The 20203-nt window shown below is 42.5% G+C and overlaps 3 protein-coding genes across 5 annotated transcripts; 1 reads left to right on the top strand and 2 right to left on the bottom strand.

Annotated features, from left to right (window-relative positions):
* Positions 1 to 8: 8 nt before the first annotated feature.
* fut11 (fucosyltransferase 11 (alpha (1,3) fucosyltransferase)) lies at positions 9 to 7345 on the bottom strand. 2 transcript variants are annotated; one of them, XM_069697005.1, is made up of 5 exons: positions 7126 to 7345; positions 2918 to 3256; positions 2427 to 2807; positions 1214 to 1836; positions 9 to 1059 (listed from the first exon to the last, which is right to left on the bottom strand). In XM_069697005.1, exons 2-5 carry the CDS (start codon positions 3254 to 3256, stop codon positions 909 to 911), a joined length of 1494 nt encoding a protein of 497 aa, XP_069553106.1. In that variant the 5' UTR covers positions 7126 to 7345; the 3' UTR covers positions 9 to 908. The 2 variants fall into 2 exon arrangements, with proteins under 2 accessions (XP_069553106.1, XP_069553105.1); XM_069697004.1 differs by lacking the exon at positions 7126 to 7345 and adding an exon at positions 3483 to 3601.
* rab9b (RAB9B, member RAS oncogene family) lies at positions 6235 to 10709 on the top strand. The gene is made up of 2 exons (XM_069697006.1): positions 6235 to 6302; positions 7443 to 10709. Exon 2 carries the CDS (start codon positions 7523 to 7525, stop codon positions 8129 to 8131), a length of 609 nt encoding a protein of 202 aa, XP_069553107.1. The 5' UTR covers positions 6235 to 6302; positions 7443 to 7522; the 3' UTR covers positions 8132 to 10709.
* A 397-nt stretch (positions 10710 to 11106) lies between these two features.
* plp1a (proteolipid protein 1a) lies at positions 11107 to 18293 on the bottom strand. 2 transcript variants are annotated; one of them, XM_069697001.1, is made up of 7 exons: positions 18193 to 18293; positions 15889 to 16075; positions 15603 to 15759; positions 15099 to 15267; positions 13834 to 13907; positions 13670 to 13735; positions 11107 to 11724 (listed from the first exon to the last, which is right to left on the bottom strand). In XM_069697001.1, the coding sequence occupies exons 1-7, from the start codon at positions 18194 to 18196 to the stop codon at positions 11560 to 11562; spliced, it is 822 nt and encodes a 273-aa protein (XP_069553102.1). In that variant the 5' UTR covers positions 18197 to 18293; the 3' UTR covers positions 11107 to 11559. The 2 variants fall into 2 exon arrangements, with proteins under 2 accessions (XP_069553102.1, XP_069553101.1); XM_069697000.1 differs by lacking the exon at positions 11107 to 11724 and adding an exon at positions 11881 to 13276.
* Positions 18294 to 20203: the final 1910 nt, after the last annotated feature.

Below are 20203 nucleotides of genomic sequence, written 5' to 3'. Positions count from 1 at the left end.
AAGTGGGGTTGAATATTATAATTTAGCAACAAGAAAATGTTAACTTCTTTTGCTCTTCATACAAAATACTGTGTTCATGATGGTTTGTTAACAAAATAAAATGATTTATATAAACCTGGTATAAACATGTCATACAAAAGTAGTGTGCAAGTTAACACAAGATTGCCATGGTGTCTCAAGCAGTTAAATGTTTTAGAAAAGCATGATTTCAAAATGATTGCACAAAGAGGATTTTAGCATAATGTAACAGAAAATATTCAGGGCAATATTCTAACATATCTACCACAAAAATTCAGAGCTGAGCTGTTCCTGAGAACGACCACATTTGCCTCGCTCTACTCCTCGGCAAAACAATATTTTCTTTGCAGTCACTTTAAATAGCGGTGTACATAAATGTGACTTTAGCTAATAACCATCAGCTACCTGGTGAGTTAACTGAAAAGGAGTTAATGCAGTTCATCGGCTTCTGTCTTGATGGTCTTCACACACAGTTAGGCAGAGCTCCCTCGATACAGAGGACAAGTCTTTGGCTCTGCCCCAGTCCAATGAAAGTCTGCATCCCGTGAGAACAACGGCACCGTACTGTATTAACGCTAACAATGCAAGGTGGAGTAAAGGCATTAATGGCACCTCAGTTATGGTAATAAAACAAGTTGAGAATATTAGCATATACCACTCTAAAATGTTATTTTCCCATTACTGAACATAAATGTATCATTTCAGCTGAATGGATTATCAAATTGGGTAGTAAAACTAAACTACTCACAGGGGTAAAGGGACTTTGGCTCCGGTGCAAAAATATGCAAAGTGTCTGCTTCGTTCCCTCATTTAAACAAAGGGGATGCATATTATGGGACACCCCGGTAATCCTGGATGTGCTCCATCCTCTGCCTGTTTCAGGGCCTGTGTCAGTGTTTTCCTCTGGCTCTGCTCACTGCCATGTTTTGAATGTGCTTCCACAGAAGCGAAGGGTCTGACTCGTTATGTCTTATCAGCGACTCCAGCCCCTCCGCTTGGTCGAGGCTCTGCCAGTAATCCTGGGGCCATATTTGCAACCATCTGTGGACAGATATACAAACGGATTAGGCTCATCGCAAAGGATATTTTAATTAGACTATTAAAACAGGCTGATTTCTGTTGTTATTACCTTTAAAATGCAGAAAATAGGACTGCTTTCACATCCGGCACAATGAATGATTTCAAATAAACTCACCCGTCGTCTGCAGGTAGATCTCGGACATCTCCGTACCCCGGGCTCGGCAGTGGGCATCCCATGTGAGATTTGGTGGCCATTTTAGGATGAGGAGGTTGAAACTTCTTTGGGGTTTTCCTATATGCTCGCTCTGCTGCTATTCGTGCATTCTCCTGGTCACACACATAACATTCAAACCCATTTAAGTAGTTGGGTTTACTCATGTCATTAACCCCCCACTCGCGGATCTCCAGTGCTTCCAGTAAATCAGCGTTCGTAATGTGCCTGTGGTTCTTGTACTCTAGATATTTTGCGTATTCTTCGTCGTTCTCATCCAGACGTTTGAGAAAGTCAGCAAGAGCTTTTGGTGAGGGGAAGTTATCTATGATGATTACTGAACGGTCATTGGGCATCCAGTCCGCCACCACAGACGAGCCACGGTAGACCGGCACGCAGCCCTGATGGAGCGGCCGCCACAGCTTCTCCGTCATGTAATCTGGACACAGGCCGTTCTCTAGTGCCAGGTGGAACTTGTAGCGTGCAACAAAATTCATGAATTTGGGTTCCTCGCCTGTGGCAGTGGCCGTGTCCTCGAGATGTTCGGGCAGAGGTTTGTTGTTCAAGCATTTCCCATAAGAGTCCACCTGCAGAGAGACGAACAATGTGAGCGAGAGGAGAAAGACAGGGACACAGTTAGGACACATCTGGGAAGTGATTATTCACGAGAGCCACATTTAACGGTCGACGTAAAACTCGGACAAGACTTTGCCCGGATGGAAACTCACAAATATCACACTGAGGGCTTCATTTACAAATTATTTGCAGTTGCATTCATAAAGATCAAAGATTTTGACCTACTTATTAATGTTTAAGTAGAAATGGGGAAAACTCTGATTTCGAGATTTTCAGTGCAGCGAATATTTATTGTAAAGAGTGGCACAAAGAACAACCACAAACAAGACCATTAAATGTGATCTATTTCAAAACAAAACAACAACAAAAAATTAACAATACACTACCAAATTACAGATTATTACCACTCCTATTAAAAATATAACAAATAAAAACCCTGAAATCCCACACCAAGAATATAATTGATATATGTAATATTATTAGATTAATATTAAAATCTACAAAACAATTGCTGCTATTCCAGACCTTCTTGTAATTGGAAAATCTCCTTTACTAGCGTGATAGTGTAGTTGATATACAGCAGAACCTTTCTGCACTATACCTCAATGTACTTCATGAGTTCCCGGACATATCTGTCTCTGTCTGAGGGGACATCACAGTGAGACTGCATGTACAGGACAGGAGCCAGGCCCTCTCTCCTCAGGCGATTCTTCTCCTCCAGGGACACGGCTACGGGCTCCAGCAGGTACTCCAGAGAGGGCAGCCACTGAAGGGTCAGAGGGTAGTCGGACTCTCTGCGAAACGTGGCGGAATAATTAAACAGCTGGATCCCCGGTCCGTGAGAGAGGAGGTAGTTATTCATGGGTGACTCCTCATGGAACAGCGCCCAGGTCTGGTGGCGGAGCCGTGGAAGCGGTGCCTCGTACGCCCTGAAGTCTGTCCCGTAAAAGATGATGGATGCTGTCCGTTTGTACAGCTGGACCTTTCAAGATCAAACTCAAAAGATTAGCAAGAGGACAACTTGAGATGGTAATTATTATTAACGTGCGGCATGCATCTTCCTTTTGCCTACGCCAAGAGCATCTCTGGTACCTTGCGGTTGCTGGTGACCAGGCAGGAGGACGTGGCGCAGTCAATGCGTTCAGTGTCCCCGGGAAAATGTGGGAACAAGCCCCCGCTCCACCACAGGATGATGGGCAGCTCCTTGTTATTGCGGCGGTCACTGTTCCCTGGTCCTTTGTATGAGGCGATGGAGGCAAACTCCATGTCTGACAGAGCACTCTGGGGCTGAAAGGCTCCTCGGTCCACTGCGTCCAAGGCTTCCAGGTGAAGCTGGTCATCAGGAAAGGAGGCGAAGGAGACCCAGACCCAGCACAGGACAACAAAGAGCCCCAGACACACGCAGGGCAGCAGCCTGCTCCTACCTACCATCTACGGGGTTCAAAAGAAAGAAAGAAATAAAAAAAGAGCACAGAAATGCGTTGCTAACTTTCTTATGTGTCTGCAGTACTTTTGAATACAGTTGTTTCTCTCAGCAGTTAAACAGCGTTTATTACTCAGCAAACAATCACACGACAATCATTACAAACATGTAATCATACGTGTCAGTATGTTCAGAGAATGCAGCGATATAGAAAACGTTAACACTGTTTCCTACCATTGTTTCTGCAGCATGAAGGCGCCGTTTTCTTTACTCTATCAACAAATATTTATGTGTAGCAACTCGCCGCAAAAGTAGGCTTTCATGAGCGGTGGTAACGGGACGCTGTCTGGGCAGCCAGCGGGTACGAGGAATGAAAACAGCTGAGTTCTTCTTCTACGTTTCTGCACTTCTTCTTCTTCTTCTACATCGGGTTGCAAACCAACCTGAGCTTTGCGCCACCTGCAGCTGAGGAGTGGGAATGTCTCATCTAAATATCAACAGTAACAACAGCGGCATAGTGTGCTGATAAATGTTCGGTTTGGGCAAATTCAACAATGATATTTATTTTTGCCACAATTTATTTAAAAAAAAAATCATTTAATTAGATGACAATATGGTGAATGTAATTTAAGCAAAAGATGCTGACATGCTTACTAAAGTAATATGCAATTAACAACAGACTAATAAAAGGTTTTCTTTCATTCATCCCTTCATTTGATTTTCTGACCTGGTTTTGATTAAATAATGCAAGTAATAATCGTATCCAGATAAATTAAAGTTGTTCTAATAGGCTATGCACAATGATAGTTTTATACTCTCCCTTCAGAAGATACGATTTTAGCCTCGCTGTGTTTAGTTTCTTACTCTTGAGTTGTATTGTTCGCCTGTGCTTTCTAACTGTCCTGTTACTGTTACCTGTCAAGGAGCAAGATAGAGTTACTTCACTGATTTTGACTTGTTTTAAACGTTGGTGTAATTCTTACTGAAAGTCCTAATCCACTCAAACAAAAATTGTTTTGCTTGTTATTACTTATTTTGGATGTTTGAGGTTGACTGCAGATTCAGAGTTTGACACAAGGCTGTTTTCAATTTCTTCCCCTGAAGAGAGAAACATCTTGTGTCTGGGTCTCATGTTTAAAACATGCGCAGACAATATGAATGTGTGACTTTGCAACTCATTTAAAAGCCAGTCATGGTCCAACTTAGAACTTTTTCAAAAGTGTGAGATGAAAATGAACGTTTGCGTATTCATGAATTCTGGATTTCTTTACATGGGGTAGACATCTCCTTGATTTGTGCAAAAATCATATTCAGATTGATTTGATCTACTTATCAAAGACTTGTTCATGTCAATTTGCAGCCATTGTTCACCTTTTATAAATATGCATGTATCGCAGGTTACCAGCTTGCTTGCTAAATAGCATTGTGATAGTGACATCAGAACTAAGTGAAAGTAGCAGATTATGATTTTAAGGAAAAAGTGGCTTTCTCAGGGTCAAATCTAATTAGACTGAAGGTTTTTGGGTTAGGTTAGGTTAGGTTAGGTTAGGTAGTTACTTTATTAATCCCTGAGGGGAAATTTTTTCACTACAGCTTTGATTGCTACTCTGGAGTTGGACACCTGCACTGAATCGACTCCACCCTTACTAAAGAGAAGTAGCATTCGAGTCTTCAGTCATGCATGCTCCACTCTGGTTTTCAGCACTGAATAAGTCATACTTCAGCTACAAAATGAGTTCAAACACACCTCAAAACTTTGCAAACACTGTTTGAAGACCAAAGAAAACCATGGAGTGCTGAATGTCATGGACCTTCCTCCACAATCACCTGAAGTCAACCCCACTGAGCACTTATAAGGGCACCTGAAGACTGAGAAGGCCAAGCTTTCATGACATCACTAAAGGCTCTTTGGAGCATTGTCAGATCACGTTGGGACAAATGTCACAAGGACAGATACAGGAGATCATTCCTGCCAGCCGCAATAAGACTTTTCAATAACCCACCTCTGGCAAAATCCATCACACAACAATAACACTGTTGTCTGTGTTCTTGGTTGTTTGTATATAATATATATAGATATATACTGTACTGTATATACTGTGCATTTTATATTTAATATTTATACTGCTATTTTATTGCTTTCTATTATTCTATTATTATCTATCGCTTCCTGTATGCTGCTGTAGCGATAAAATTTCCCCTCGGGGATTAATAAAGTAACTACCTAACCTAACCTAACCGACGCTCAAATGTTTCTGTAGAAGCATAAGGGGAACAGGCCAAATACTACGCTATATAATGTTAAAATCCATGTACACTTTTCAGAGATCCAGCTTTTCCCTGATTTGTAATGAAACACGGCCTATTAAATTCAAAACGAATGCAAAATTGACGAATTTTCACTCTTGGTCTTAAGCAGGGGTGTCAAACTCATTTTAGTTAAGGGGCCACATACTGCCCACTTTGATCTCAAGTGGGTCAGACCAGTAAAATCATAGCATAATAACGCCGACAATATTTCTCTTTGTTTAAATCATTGGTGAAGGTTTTTGGATGATAAACCCTATTTTAAGGTCTTTCTACAATAAACTAGAAACATAAAGACCAAAAACTCAGACATCAGCCCATTTACGCTGTTTTTAAAGCAAATACTGGATCGATTAAAAAAAAAAACCCCAAAAAACACGTTTGTACTCATAAACCTCCATTTTCTCATAGAAATGCAATTTATGTCTTTCTGTAATTTTCACACTTAACAAAGTCATCCGGCGGGCCGAGCTGGACCCCCTGGCGGGCCGGATCTGGCCCGCGGGCCGTATGTTCGACACCCCTTAAGCTTTCTCTATATTTCAACACCTTACGGTTGTGTCGTCATTTTTTTTTTGGGGGGGGGGGGAGGAAGCAGTTAAATCGACGGGCTTTAGGACCCCCGCTCCGTCCGGGCCGGTGCGCACGTGCGCCCCTTTTCGGCGGGGCGGGCGCGTCACGACACCGACGCTCTGTCAGATGTCGGGGAGCGGGGCAGACCACGCGACGCTCAACACCGGGAACAGGGTGAGCGAAAAACACACATTTATATATATATATATATATCTATCACACGCATTCAGCCGAAGACACGTCACGTCGCTGGGACATTTCGTCCTCGTTCATTCCAACGCTTTCCGACGACAGACTGAAGCTAACGGTTAGCCTGACCGGGCCGGGATGTCAACAAGCCGTCAGACCAGCCGGGCTAGCTTGCTTAAACCGCGACGCGGTGCAGCCGCTTTATCATCTGCAGCGCGGACGGCTGTCTGCTGCCCGCTCCGGTTCCCAGTCAACTTCTGCTTTGAAAACACTTTTTTTTTTGGGGGGGGGGGGGGGGATAGTTTGACAACAAAAGAGTTTACTTAAGAGTTTGTTTTTGTTTCTCCCCCCATCAGCCACACTTGACAACAAGCTGATCCATGTTTGCGCACCAAGCCGATTGTAAAATCATCGTGGAGAGCATCAAAACAAACGAAATGACTTTTCCCAGATCTAATGTGGTAGATGTTGCCCAGTGCACTTCTTTAGCAAGTTTTGTCTTTAAGCTTTTTGGGATTATTTTAATCATCTCTAGTTTTTCTGAATTTTTTTGGGGAAAGTTTTACGCTATTGTTAAAATAATGCCACAAAAACAACAACAACCTGAAACACATAAAATGTTCTTGGGAAAGAGACCCCCCCCCCCCCAAATCTTCCACCAAACGTGTGCACCTAATTTAAGGAAAATGCTGTTTTAGGACCAATGTTTATGCCTTTAATGACTGGCACCTGTTGGCTTTAACGAGGCACAGTGCACATTATGTTGACAGTCATGGGTCAGTATCACTGTGCCATGTGGTAAACAGACCTTTCATAGTCATCTCGGTCCTTCACCCCGGTCATTCTGTCCCTGAAAATAGTCAACCATTGCACATCTCTTATACGGTATGGCTTGCAATCCTCAGAAACAGGTTTATTTCAGGTTGAATGCTGATGTTGCTGCAGTATTTTCCTGCAGTTGTCTAGACCGAATCGCGATTTACGTCACAGCCTGGTTTGGGCGTTGAACATTTTTTTTTTTTTGAGAAGTCTGTAGCTTTCGTTTCCTTTTTCCGGATCATGATTTACGTTTCTCTCTTCGTTGTCTGTCGAGTATTTATTTACCGTGGTTCTTCCTCTTTCTAGGTTAAGGTGACCCCGGTCTGCCACCTGCTGCGGAGGCCTGTAACCCTGTGAGCAGGCCTTACTGGGTGGGAGGAAGCAGGATGAGTGGGAAGAGCCTGCTGCTGAAGGTGATCCTGCTGGGAGACGGCGGAGTGGGCAAGTCCTCCTTGATGAACCGCTATGTCACGGACCGTTTCGACTCCCAGTCCTTTCACACCATCGGCGTGGAATTCCTTAACCGGGACCTGGAGGTGGACGGGCGTCTGGTCACTCTTCAGATCTGGGACACGGCAGGTCAGGAACGCTTCAAGTCTCTACGCACACCCTTCTACCGGGGAGCAGACTGCTGCCTGCTCACTTTCGCCGTGAACGACCTGCAGAGCTTCCAAAACCTCGGCTGCTGGAAGAAGGAGTTCATGTACTACTCCGATGTTAAAGACCCCGAGCGGTTCCCCTTCGTGGTGCTCGGTAATAAGGTAGACATGGAGCAGAGGGAGGTGGGGGAGGACGAAGCACGGGCTTGGTGTGAAGAGAATGGCTGCTGTCCTTACTTTGAGACCAGTGCTAAAGATGACACTAATGTCACAGCTGCATTCGAGGCAGCTGTCAGGGAGGTCCTGGCTGCCGAGGACCAGATTGACCACGCACTCTTGAGCAGTACCATTGATCTCCATGGCAACCGCAAAACCTCTCGTGCGTCTTGCTGCTGATTCTGCAGGTGTGAATCCACCTCGTCTTAATCTCTCTGGCTGAAACTCGCCTGTGGTCGTTTTAAAAGCCAGTCGGATATCGTTTATGGTATGTGTACTGTAGGTACAAGGTACTGAGTGCAGTATCTCCTAAAGATAGTGTGGATAAGATCCAGCTGCTCTGAGGAAGGTGGTGTCAAGGATTCAGCTGGTGTCCAGATTGTTGAATTATTGCTCCTTCCGAGGTACAAGCACACTCATCTCCTGTGCTCGACCTGCTTTCAGTGGTATCGCACAAAATGTTTTTTTTTTTCCCCAGCTTCAACTTTGTGTCTGCCAATGCAGGGGTTGTATCAAACACTGCGTTTATAGCATTTACATTAATCAAAAAGAATAAAATGTCAAATGAATACAGTGGAGGGAGAGAATATGCCAGTCCCGTCTTGAAGAGCACACGCTAAAGTTCGCACAGTAACATACAGTTGCAACTGTAACTTTCTATCCGAGTTGATTGATGAGTGAATACAACATTACATTCGCTTTTTTTTTTTATCAGACATGTTAGCAGTTATTTGAGAACTAATGTTGTTGTTGTTTTTTTTTTTTCTTGGCACAGACTGTGCCTGTGAATGACTGTTCCCAAACCAGGCAAATACTGATCTTAAGAACTTGACATCACTAAGATAATCTGACTGCAGGTACTGGGAATTTAAATGACTGCTGCTCTCAAAAGAAAGACAACCTTGTTTGTCTTCGACTGGAAGGGAATGGTGAGCTTTAATCTTGCAGCTCTGACTGTGAGCGCTGGGTACGAGCTATTTTGGCACTCTTACCTATTTTATTATATGTTTTTACCACGGCACTGCATTGTAGCTGCACGTGTCAGGGAATCGGCCATTATCATTTTTATTTCCTGTATAATTTATGCATGGTACTATTATACCAGACACGGTACGGTCAGTTTTCCTCAAAATTCAGAAGTAGTACTGCTTTTACCTCTCTTTTAAAGCGTTTATTTCTCTACGAAGCACTTTTTTTTTTTTTTACATTTTTTTTTTTTTTTTTTTTTTTTTTTGTCTGGCTTCAGTGTTCGATCAGGGACAGATTAAAGTCTCTTTTCCTGATGAGTGGAGGCGGTTCTAATCATTAATGGCATCGTGGTAATCCTGTGTCTGCCTTGTTGATTGCGTATATGTAGGCGTTAACATTCCAGTCCTTCAGCTTTGCCTTGTCGTGAGGCTCCCCTGTACTTCACTGCTTTATGACACACACTTTATCCTGTCAATCTGGTCATTATAGGTCTAGTCTGAATGTGAAATAGCCTGAGCACAAGGATAATGCTATTACGTCCAATGTGTGGAGTGTGCACCACTTCCCCTATCCATTCATATGGTATTGAGTGAAACGTACGATGTGAGTATTCTGACAACTTCATAACGTTTCCTTGTTTTCAGCTGGTCGGTATGCTACTTTTATGTAATGGGTTTTACATCCTGCTTTACTTGCTACAGGTACATTTGACGTTTGCCCCTGTGGTTTTACCGCTGCTGGCCACAGGCCTCTGTTGTCCATGTGTGTTTAGACATGGCGGATTCTTCAAACTGATGTCTAATTTCATTGTCGTCACTATTTCGATTTCCAGAAGAGCATTCCCTGTCACGTCTTCTCAACCAAGCGGTCCTTGATCGCACGATGTCACTACGGTTGTCATCACGGCCCCGTGTTCTCATCCCTTTGTCTGTGGTGTTGCTGGTTTTGTGTCGTATATCAGCCTGAGATCACAGCGTTTTGCCTTCCGAGTCAGAAATGCGATCCTTTTTCAGCGTGCATGCACATTGATGGTGAACTTTACAAGAGCGTCACTGTGAAAGTGAACCAAATCCAATCAGGTACTGTCACATTCACTTGTTACATGGTTCTCTGTAGGCTCAGCTTGTTCACACACGATTGCTGTTCAGAGTGTATAAAGTGTGTTTGACTGCCGGTCCTCACAAACTACGAGAGGAACTTTACAAACTGTGAACTGAATCGGGCATTTTAGGAAAATCAAGCTGGTAGCCGACATAAACTCAAAAGCAAAAAATGAGGGCTGTTAGTTTTTCAGTGTTAATGTCTTGATGATCTTTACAATAACCATTTCAGTTGTTTTCCTGCTCAGAATATGTAGCCTACCACAGTGTTTACCTAAACTCTGATATTTATAAACTGGTAGCATAACCTGCACTATGTTGCACTCATGATACTGTCTCTTCTATCACTGCAACCCTGCCTAATGTCAGTATTTTTTAATTGTTGCTGTAATATTTATGAATGTAATAACTAATTTCTGTGGGCTGTCCATAGTAATGGCTTATGTAAATTGCAAAGGGCATTCATTTTCTAATAATGTACGAAATGACACTCAACGTCTGTTTCACTGTCAGTGCTCAACCCATTGAGTGTGATTAAAGCTGTGTGGAAATGAGACCGTTCATCTTGGCTGTGTTGGTATAATGGATGACTTCCCTTGCTCCTCTTTTTGCACTACCAAGGATAAGACTGTGGTTCATGCGCTCCACTGCTTGGCTACAAATAAAACATGCAGTGTACCAAATGGAGACACCATCTTGTCTGTGGTTTTTGTGCCGATACTTTGAAAATCCACCAATGTGTGCGTCTTTAAACTTTGAAAACAAAAGCTCACATTTCACTGAAATGCATTGGTGTACTGCTAGCTAGCTTTCCGCCTCATCTCTCGTTACTTCACTTCGGGGGGCGGGGAGGAGGACACCTGTATTTGCAGGAATAAGCAGCGGTGTTAAAAGGAAGTGTTTAGATCTCTCACCAAAATCATGAGGAAAATACCGGTGTCGAAATTTCACTCCAACATGTGTTTTGCTTCAGTTTCATTGCACAAGACCTTGAGAATCGTTGAATGACCAAGTACGTAGGAGAACCCGAGAGGCATCGAACGCTGCTCTTCTTCATGAAAAAAAAAAAGAATATCAGACATGTGCTGCATTTTCATTCTCCATTAATTAAAAGAGGAGATTAAGCATGCACTACATACTCTGAAAAGAGACCTGGTCAGAAAAAAAATCACGTCCTTTCAAAGTACATATTTGGGTAATATCTGATTTAAGGAAAAAAACAAAATCCATGAAGTACATAATCTGTAGACACTGGTCACATGCAGCACGCTGTATTAAAATATACAATATTGAGCCGTTACTCAGTTTAGAAAAGCAAACATTTCCAACTGCATTTGTACAGTTTTCCAACCTAGGAGTAAACGTACAATAGCCTATCTTTTAATGAAACCATTAAAATACAAAGGGATTCAATTAAACAAAATCCTACCAAGTAATAATCACTGAACTGGAACACTTTACAAAGGGGGATCATTTTGATGCTAAACTCAAATATAATAGTCGTCATCAAAAGCTCCTGCGGCATTACTGGAATTGCTGTCAGGAGATATCAAATGCGTTTGCAGGGTATGGAGAACACGGTGTCCCTCCTCTGTCCCTCTGCAGCCTCCTGTACAGGTCATAGCCTCTCCTCTCCTCTCTCGCCCTGCGCCTCAGCATCCTCAGGTACACCTGGTACACGGCCAAGTGAAGGGAACAGTGCACCTGTGGACACGAGAGGAGAGAATACAAAACACCTTACACAACACCTTGGCCCCTAGATGTGGCGGAGAGCCAGGCGTGGAGCACCAGTTTAACACCGACGCGACGCCAGACACTGCACTTTCACACACAAAATGTTTTCAAAAGGCACTCGGCACAAACACTTCAAAGCGTTCTTTTTATTATCAAATATCACCAAACACACACACACGCACACAAAAAAAAGATAATCAGCCAGCTGCTACCTGACAAATCCACCGCTCAAGCTTCCCCCGCGTGCAATAATCTACTTCTTATGTTGTTAGTATAACCCACAGTAAAAAGTATTAGTAGATTCAGCTACGATAAGTAAACAATGTGTTATACAATAACTACAACAAAATTCCTAAAGAATTAGAGACAAAACAAATCTGTCCTTTTCGATAAAGGTACTTCAGTCAAGCATTAATAGCAAGGCGGGCTATCGCACCGCAACAATTTGATTTTGGTCTAATATTATGAGGTTACTTAATAAGCAAGCACCTAGTGCTTTTGCCATCTCACAAGTTATGAGAAACAATTTCAGACCTCGCTAGACCTAAAGAAGAATGTCCCTTTGTCTGTAAAAAAAAACAATTCAAAAATAATCTAGAGTTCCTTCAGTCACCTCACTCTGAATCTATCACTTCCATTATTCGGGGCGAGGCAGGGGTCACGCAGCAGCATGCGGATGGGTTGTGTGTGTGTGTGTGTGTGTGTGTGTGTGTGTGTGTGTGTGTCTGCTGTCCCAGAAGAGCGTCATTGAGGCTTTAGAAAGGTCTAACCCTCTCTTTGTCCAGAGGGCCCTCTCCCTTGACATGTAATATAACCCTTGGGAGAGACTCATGGCGCAGGTGGCCCCTAGAACTGGCTCCTTATTGGCTGGGCATGACTCCATTGTTGAGGCTTTTTCTCCAGCCCGTGAGAAAAGTCCTGAGGTCAGCGTGAGACAGCAACTGCAACTGCATGTTTGTCTGCAACTATGGCAACCAGATGTGAGGCATGATAGCCGTGGTAACTTCAAATCCCTATTCCCCCCGCAACAGCTGCATTCTACCTGGTGCAAATTGGTGGTCATTTCTTACGCATGTTAATTTATTAGTGGTGCATTATTTGTGTCTTGAGGACAGTGGGAGGGAGAAAGGACACTAACCTTAGCATGTGACATGAGCAATAATTTACAAACATGTTGTAATATTGAATATGTAGCAGTGAAAATACTGAAATACGACTTCCTGTAGGTCAAAGGAGCCATTACAACCAAAGGCAAAAAGGAAAAACAAAACAATAACATCCTTATAACAAGTAAAAAATATAAACAAGATTTTTTTTTTCTAAAGTCCATGACCACAGGTGGGTCAGTGCAGATGACGTGGAAGGAGAGAACAGTCGCCATCCCTTCAGATCCCCTTGTTGGTGGTAAAGTAGTAGAAAGAGTAGACGGGAAGCCGGTTGTCTAACACCGTGCACCTATGCCCTTTCTTCCCAGATACCGCAGAACTGCAAAGTTATAGGTGGTTGACACAGTATAGGTCAGCTATGAAAAGAGAAGCAGAAACAGGAAGAATCAGAAGAGAGTGAAAACAAAATCCACAACATCCTGGAACTCTACAAACAAGAACAAAACATGATTGTGCTAATGACTTTAATTTGATATCCATATAACAGCTTCTGTAATGGAGCATGCAAGTATAATGGGTGCACCATTTGCCTGCATGCCTGGAATACTACCAGACATTACAGCATTATTATGATGTTTGTGTCAGCTGAGAAAGAGGAACAGAGAGCAATAGTACAAGAGTCATAAGTCATGGAGGCCTGGGATGCCTCGCCACCCACACTTTGAGCGTCACCGAGTCACATGAACACTATTGTTGTGGACTGTAGACATGAAGTCAAACTGGCTCCAGTCTAAGCACAATCAACTCACCAGAGCCAAGAGAGTGATGCCCGCTCCGGCAAAGGCAGCAATGTAGAGGTCATAGGTCATCTGGTACTGATAGAAGGAAATTTGCATTAGTGATGATGACAAGTTGTATTTCCAGCAAGTAAGAGAACACGACAGTGGCGCTTACATCATTTCATGGTTCTTACCTCTCTGGTCTTGCAAACGGTGGACAGGGTCATACCACAAGCTTTCCCTGGTACGGCATTCCATGGCAAGAGCCCTGTTAAGAACCAAATTCATATACTTAATTCAAACCTTAATTACAGAGATAAAGATGGCTTTAGTATTTATTGTTGTACCGTCTCTATATCTCATGAGAAGGCCAAAATCAACAGTGCGTCAGTTCATTTTTTGAGTGCTTTCTGACTTCCCTACGTTGTCGCCGGCTCTCAGCTCAAAGCCCATTGGTTCCCACTTAAGACATAAACCCTTAAAATCTCTTATATCACATCTTATTTTAATTTTTGTATTCAAAGGCTTCTTTTCTTATCAAGGTTTTTATCAAACTTGACCCAAACAGGAGTGCATGTGTTGGAGGCTGTTTTCAGCTGCAGATTAACACACATTTGATGTGCTAAGGAGTGTTTACACCCTCAAGACAGTGTGTGATGGACTCAGAAAATGCACTGCCCATGTTCATGGAGGAACAAGTCACCCAGCGGGACAGTGTGGCTCATTGTGTGGGAAATGTGTTTTTATCCACACGAAGGCTCCAGGGATGGCAGAGTTCGTCTGCTAGTACTTTTAGTCTAAGGTGATATATCTCAATTGCTATTGGCTGGTTTGCTACAAATTCTGGTGCAGAGATCCATAGTGCACAGGGCAAGAAGGAAAGTTCATATTTGGAGATTTTAGTGCAATGTCTGGAAATGCCATGAAACTTGATGCAAACATTAATAATTTATTCAAGATGTAATTTGGTCTTCTGACTTTTCCTTGAGTGCTGCGATCAGGTAAAATCTTTAAATCTATCAATTATTATTATAATTCATTTATTATTTACTTAATATGTGCGAAATAGCCTCAGCTGTACTTTGTGTTTAGTGCCAATCATTACCATCCCAATACACTAAAGAAAGATGGAAATATGGTCAATGTTTGCCCGCCAATCATCAGCAAGTCGCCTGCCATTGGGAGCACAGCATGCCGAGGTTAGCATTTAGCACCTGTACCTAGGTGCAGCTTACTGCAGACCCCTAGTCTACTTAATAACTTTGACCCTAATGGATGTCGATGGCATGGATGAATAAGCCATATCACGCTCTAGTTACACATGCCTTTAGTAAGTAACAATTCATCAGTAATATTGGTCTGCTCAAGGGATTTATTGGCATTAAGATACATTAAAAATATCACCAGACTCATCAGCAAGTCAGTAACATTGATTGTCACAAACGGAGTTCTTTGTTACCGTATTGTCTTGCATCAACACAGAGCTGGTTGATACTTGCTGGCGTCTCAGTCAGAACATCAATGGTGTGGCAGGTGGCATCCATGTTGTAGAAGAAGTAGACGGGCAAGGCCGAGAAGGCGAACACCAACAGCCACAGTACAGCGAGTACATATGTCATCACTATAAACTACACACAGGAAGCAGAATAAACATTAGGGTGCATCATTATAATAAACATTAAGTGATCTAAAAAAAAGCACTGAGTCACTTTATAGCCACATTAAAACATTTTCTGATTAGCTTTACTTCTTATCTCACTCTTCTTTTCTGCTCCTCTTCTTCCAACCACTCAGTCTTTCCCCAACCACTCAACCACACACTGTATGCTTATCTTTGCATGTTCCCAAAGGATTTTAGGAGCTTTGAGATTTTCAGCTCAGCACCCACCAGGGAGTGATATGTGCATTAATCCCATGCAATCTCTCAAATCCCCTTTACTTGTCCCACTCTGGGCCCTCTCACCGAGGAGCTGAGGCAGCGGCCGCACATGGTGCTCCTGAACTCTCCAAAGGTTTGCTTGGCAGCGCTTGTGGTGTAGAAGCCCTCAGCCAACAGCACGATGCAGTAGAGGAAGAAAAAGGAGGCCAAACCATAGATGACATACTGGAAATACTGAATGCTGACAGGGAGAGGACAAGGAAAAAGGAAACGGTCAAGAGCAGGGTAATGCAGAACACAAACCTTCAAAATAGAGACTACATCCCGAGAAATCCCGCTCTAACGATGGAAACAGAGTTTTACGACTTACATGTAGGCGAGGGTGATGTAGTCCTGAAGGTTACGGGCAAAGTACGTCTCGATGAGTCTCTCTGTCTCTGTGAGTGCCTGGTGCCCACAACCGCAGAAGAGGGCAATGCCCGAGAAGCACAGCAGCGTGGCGACGAGGGAGCAATATGGGACCCCACCCAAACAGCGCATACAGCAGTCATAGCAACCTATTAGTGAAGACGCAGCATCATCAGAGTCAGGGCACATTATCAACAGTTGCAGTGCACAGCAGAAAGAAAAACTATTCTATTCAAATGTACAAATTATGTAGAGTAATAGGTGGTTTCTTGTAAGGAAGAAATTTCTGTTTATGCTCGATCCACTTAGTTAATATGGACTTAAGTGACAACTTGTAAAAGGATTAGTTCAACAAAATGTATTGTCACATAACTCCAATCAAGGCCAAGCAGAGGTTGTCTTGGTTTTAGTTGTCTGGCTTTGGATGTGCCACGATGAGATTTTTCCCTCCACCCAAATACAGAGTGGAAATTAATTGCAATTCAAGAATAAATTAATTATTGATTTAAAAAAAAAAAAAAAATTATGTAAAAATGTCCAACCAAGAAGTAACCAAAAGTTGTGTTTTACTCAAGATATTCAACAGCAACTTCTCCCTCAAGATTGTTTTAATCCGATGCTCGATAATTTCCTAGTTTCATGGTCATATTTTTCTCTGGTAGAAAGTAGATCCCAAAGAAATGTGCCAGAGTAACATGGACTGACTCATGTTTTTATGGTGTAAACACCAATCAAATTTCTACTGAAGTGTGTTGGAGGCAGACATCTCCAGAGATAGTTATCTCAGAACCTAAGCACATACAATTGAAAATATCTTCATGGCTAGATAACACGAAGGGTAAATAAGATTTAAAAAAAAAAGGACAGCCAACTGAACTGACCTTTTAAAGAAAAACTGCGTATACTGCTTCGTCACTTTAGATCGAGCTGCAGTTGTAAACACTTAAAGTTCACTTGGTAAAAGCTGTGCATACTCCCTAATGGTCATGTGCTGTTTGAATGGATGCCAAGAGCCAAAGGCATTGGGATGGTTCTGCTCTGACCCCATCTCACACCCTGACTCCATTCACCAGCCAGCATGGAGAGTGTGAGAAAAGAGGGAGGACGAAGAGGAGAGACAAAGTGAAACAGAAAGAGAGGCTGCTTTTGTGACTGGAGAGACAACAGTCTTTGTCCCACAGCATCATGGGGGTACAAGGGCCACCAATGTCAAGCAAACAAAAGGCCAGAGGCACCTCTTGGCTTGACACACACATGCACACACTCTTAGACTTCCTTCTGAGTAGACACAGGAACAAGAAAGTGATAGTGGCGAGCTGCCAGTGCTGGAAGAGGATGGAGAGGCAAATCTATAAAAAAACAAAACAAAAAACCACAATGCAACTGTGTGCATGGGTGCCATTACACGCTTGCATGCATGCAGGCATCCACACAGACACGCACAATGGAAGCGGACAGACTGGTTGGTACCATTACAGTAAACACAGATGGCAGGAGGGGCAAATAGATAGCTCTTTAATTGGACATGTCTACATGGCTTTGTTGGCCTTCTGTGCGGCTGAGACATGCAAACTGGGATCACTGTTGTAACTTTTCTAAAGTAAGGAAGAGGAAGTTTTAAAAGGATGATTTAAGAGAACACAAGACAAGATTATTGTATTGTGACATTACTGAATAAATTAAATTAGGACAATATTCTAAATGTGTGCACAAAGAAGTGTGGTAACCACAAATAGGCTACAAAATAGACAAGCAGCTATGAGATTATGCACATAACCCTGGTGTTTAAACCCTATCTAACCATGTCTATCCCTTTCAGGTGCACCGTGTAACAATTAACTAATTAAGACATCAGCAGCATGAACAACCAGCTGACGCAGTGCGAACCTCTGCGGCCCACTGTCTCCTGATTGTGACCCAAAGGAAAACACGAACCCGGTAAAACTCGTCCATGGTCAAAAAAATAAATAAAAAGGCCAAGTTCGCCTCGAAAAAATTGAGAAAGATTGCAACCGAAACTAAATGCGACAAGGCTCCTCTGAAAGTAGCCCTGCCACCTCAAGCATGAAATAAATCTCATAATATATCAGTGGAGAATAAGCCGGTGAGTAGCCGACCTCTAAACTGGCACACAAAAAAAAAAACTTTCTGATGCGCTCTCACAGTCCCACTTATATCAGCGGCAAATCACATACAATAAAAAGGACATTTGAAACTAAAAAATATGCTAAAAGCCAATAAAAGTATGGCAGCTGGAGTTTCTTACCCATGTCTGGAAGGATGCGTTCAGGACTTGTTGGTTAAAGCCGCCTGCACCGCAGCTGGTCCGCTGATGATATGCGGAACTTGTACTCGGCCCCCGTATATCAATCTCAACTCGCGTTCTGTTCCCCCAACAATGGACAGACCCGCTGATGACTGCAAGTGCAATCTTAAAGAAACAATGTCGCTTTTCAATGAACCTCAAGGCGGAGAATAATGAGGGGGTCGGGGTTCTTAAACTTGCAGACATTTACTAAGTTCATTGTTGACGCTTATTGGCATACAGAGAGGCAACTTCTTATGCAAATACCACAACAGGGACATTTTTCACATGCAAAACTGAACTTTACTTCTTGTGCTGTGAGTTAGTCATCCAAAATTTAGGCCTTAATAATCAGAGGATCCCCAAGGCCTTTGGTTTTAAAAGCCCAAGTGGCAACATTTCCCTTGCCACCCAAATGAGAAATGAATGATGCAGAAAGAATGCTGATGAGATGCAGTGAACAGTGTTTGTCTGAGATTACAATATCTCATCAGTTTAGGCCTGTGGACAGCAGTCAGGTCTTCAGACGTAGGATATTGTGAGATACTATCTGATAGACTACAGTGTTTGAGATATAGCTCTGAACATGAAAGATCTGACATCGACAACTGTCAAAACTGATATGTGCTTTATCATTTCTCTCAATGGCTCTAATGTTCCCTTAAAAGCAAACTTGTGGCATCAACATTTGTGTTGAACTTATGATGAAGTGCAGCTGGATAATTGAGAGACAATAAAAGGCATATCTCTGCATCTCTACAGCTCTTTTTTGATGAGAGAAACATCAGTGGTATTTAAATTGCTCTCCATTGTTAAGTAATGTGTTATCATGAAAGCCCTGATGTGCATCTTATAAATATTCCACTGGGTATTTGGGTGGATGCCAGCTCCCTTTGTATGTCAATGCGAACTCATGCAACCCCTTTAACCTACAATCAAATGTTCAGGGTGAGAAGTAAAGAAAAGTGAATTTGATTCAAATGAAATGTGCTGTGAGTGAAGCAGAGCAGCATGCAGCAGGGAGACATCACTGATCTCAGGCGACCTGATTGTGACAGAGTGAGAGACTGTCCTCTGATTCATCTCCTCCCTCTGGCCAAATACCAGAAGTAAAGAGGCAGATCAGGCCTCGTCTGTTCCCAGTAGATGGCAGACTTTCTCCTGCCACAGATTTGTATACAGTACAGAGCTGCAGGTTTAGGTTTTGTTTCCCACAATGCAAATTTTTTTTTGGAAGAAAAGTCAGTTTTGTGAAGACACCTGTATAAAAGTGATGCTAAAAAAAATCCCAATTTGTTTGCATGCAATTTCTCCATCAAGTCACAGATCTTTTTTGGTTTATTTTTTTAAAGTCTGCTTTTATATTAATTTGCATGTTTTAATCCAATGAAATCTGTAATTCTTCATCTAAAGATGCGACTTCAACTTGTAATTATGTTATGGGGCTCTTTACCTCTTTTCAGTTATTGTAGCTCGTCTCACAGTACAGCTCTATTCGATTATTTATTTTTGAACTGCCAGCTCAGAAATCCTGAGAGATGCCGCTCATGTTATACAAGTCTTGTCCTCCACTAACCAGGTTGTTGTACATTGTGTTTTACAGGCTGCTTCTTTCCTCTTCCTCAGGTGCCTCCTAAAAAGAATGCTTAATAGTTGATGATACTGTAAAGATTAAAAAAAAGTTTTCACTTGTAAAAGATTTAAGCCTGCCCTCTTTGAGTTCATAGATTTGTAGACACATTTTACCATGACACATTCATTCTTAATGCATCACTTAACCTGTTTTGTTAACTCAATTGCCCCCTAGCATACAAATGTATCAGTGAAATATGAGAGCAGCTGCCTTTTGTAAAGATTTATTTGAAGGCGGTGTGATTCCGCTCCAAAAATCTGCGATCAAAACAAGTCTGTTGAATTGTTGCGTGATGTACAGTGGGGTGTTCTGCCTTTTGGGTGCGATCCAGCGCCGTGG

Source organism: Brachyistius frenatus, unplaced genomic scaffold (assembly GCF_029030835.1).
Source record: "Brachyistius frenatus isolate BFR_SWC_R1_liver_20210118 unplaced genomic scaffold, ASM2903083v1 Contig_22, whole genome shotgun sequence".
NCBI lineage: Eukaryota > Metazoa > Chordata > Actinopteri > Embiotocidae > Brachyistius > Brachyistius frenatus.
The sequence above is the reverse complement of the archived record's forward strand: the minus strand, read 5'-3'. Positions and strand labels throughout refer to the sequence as shown.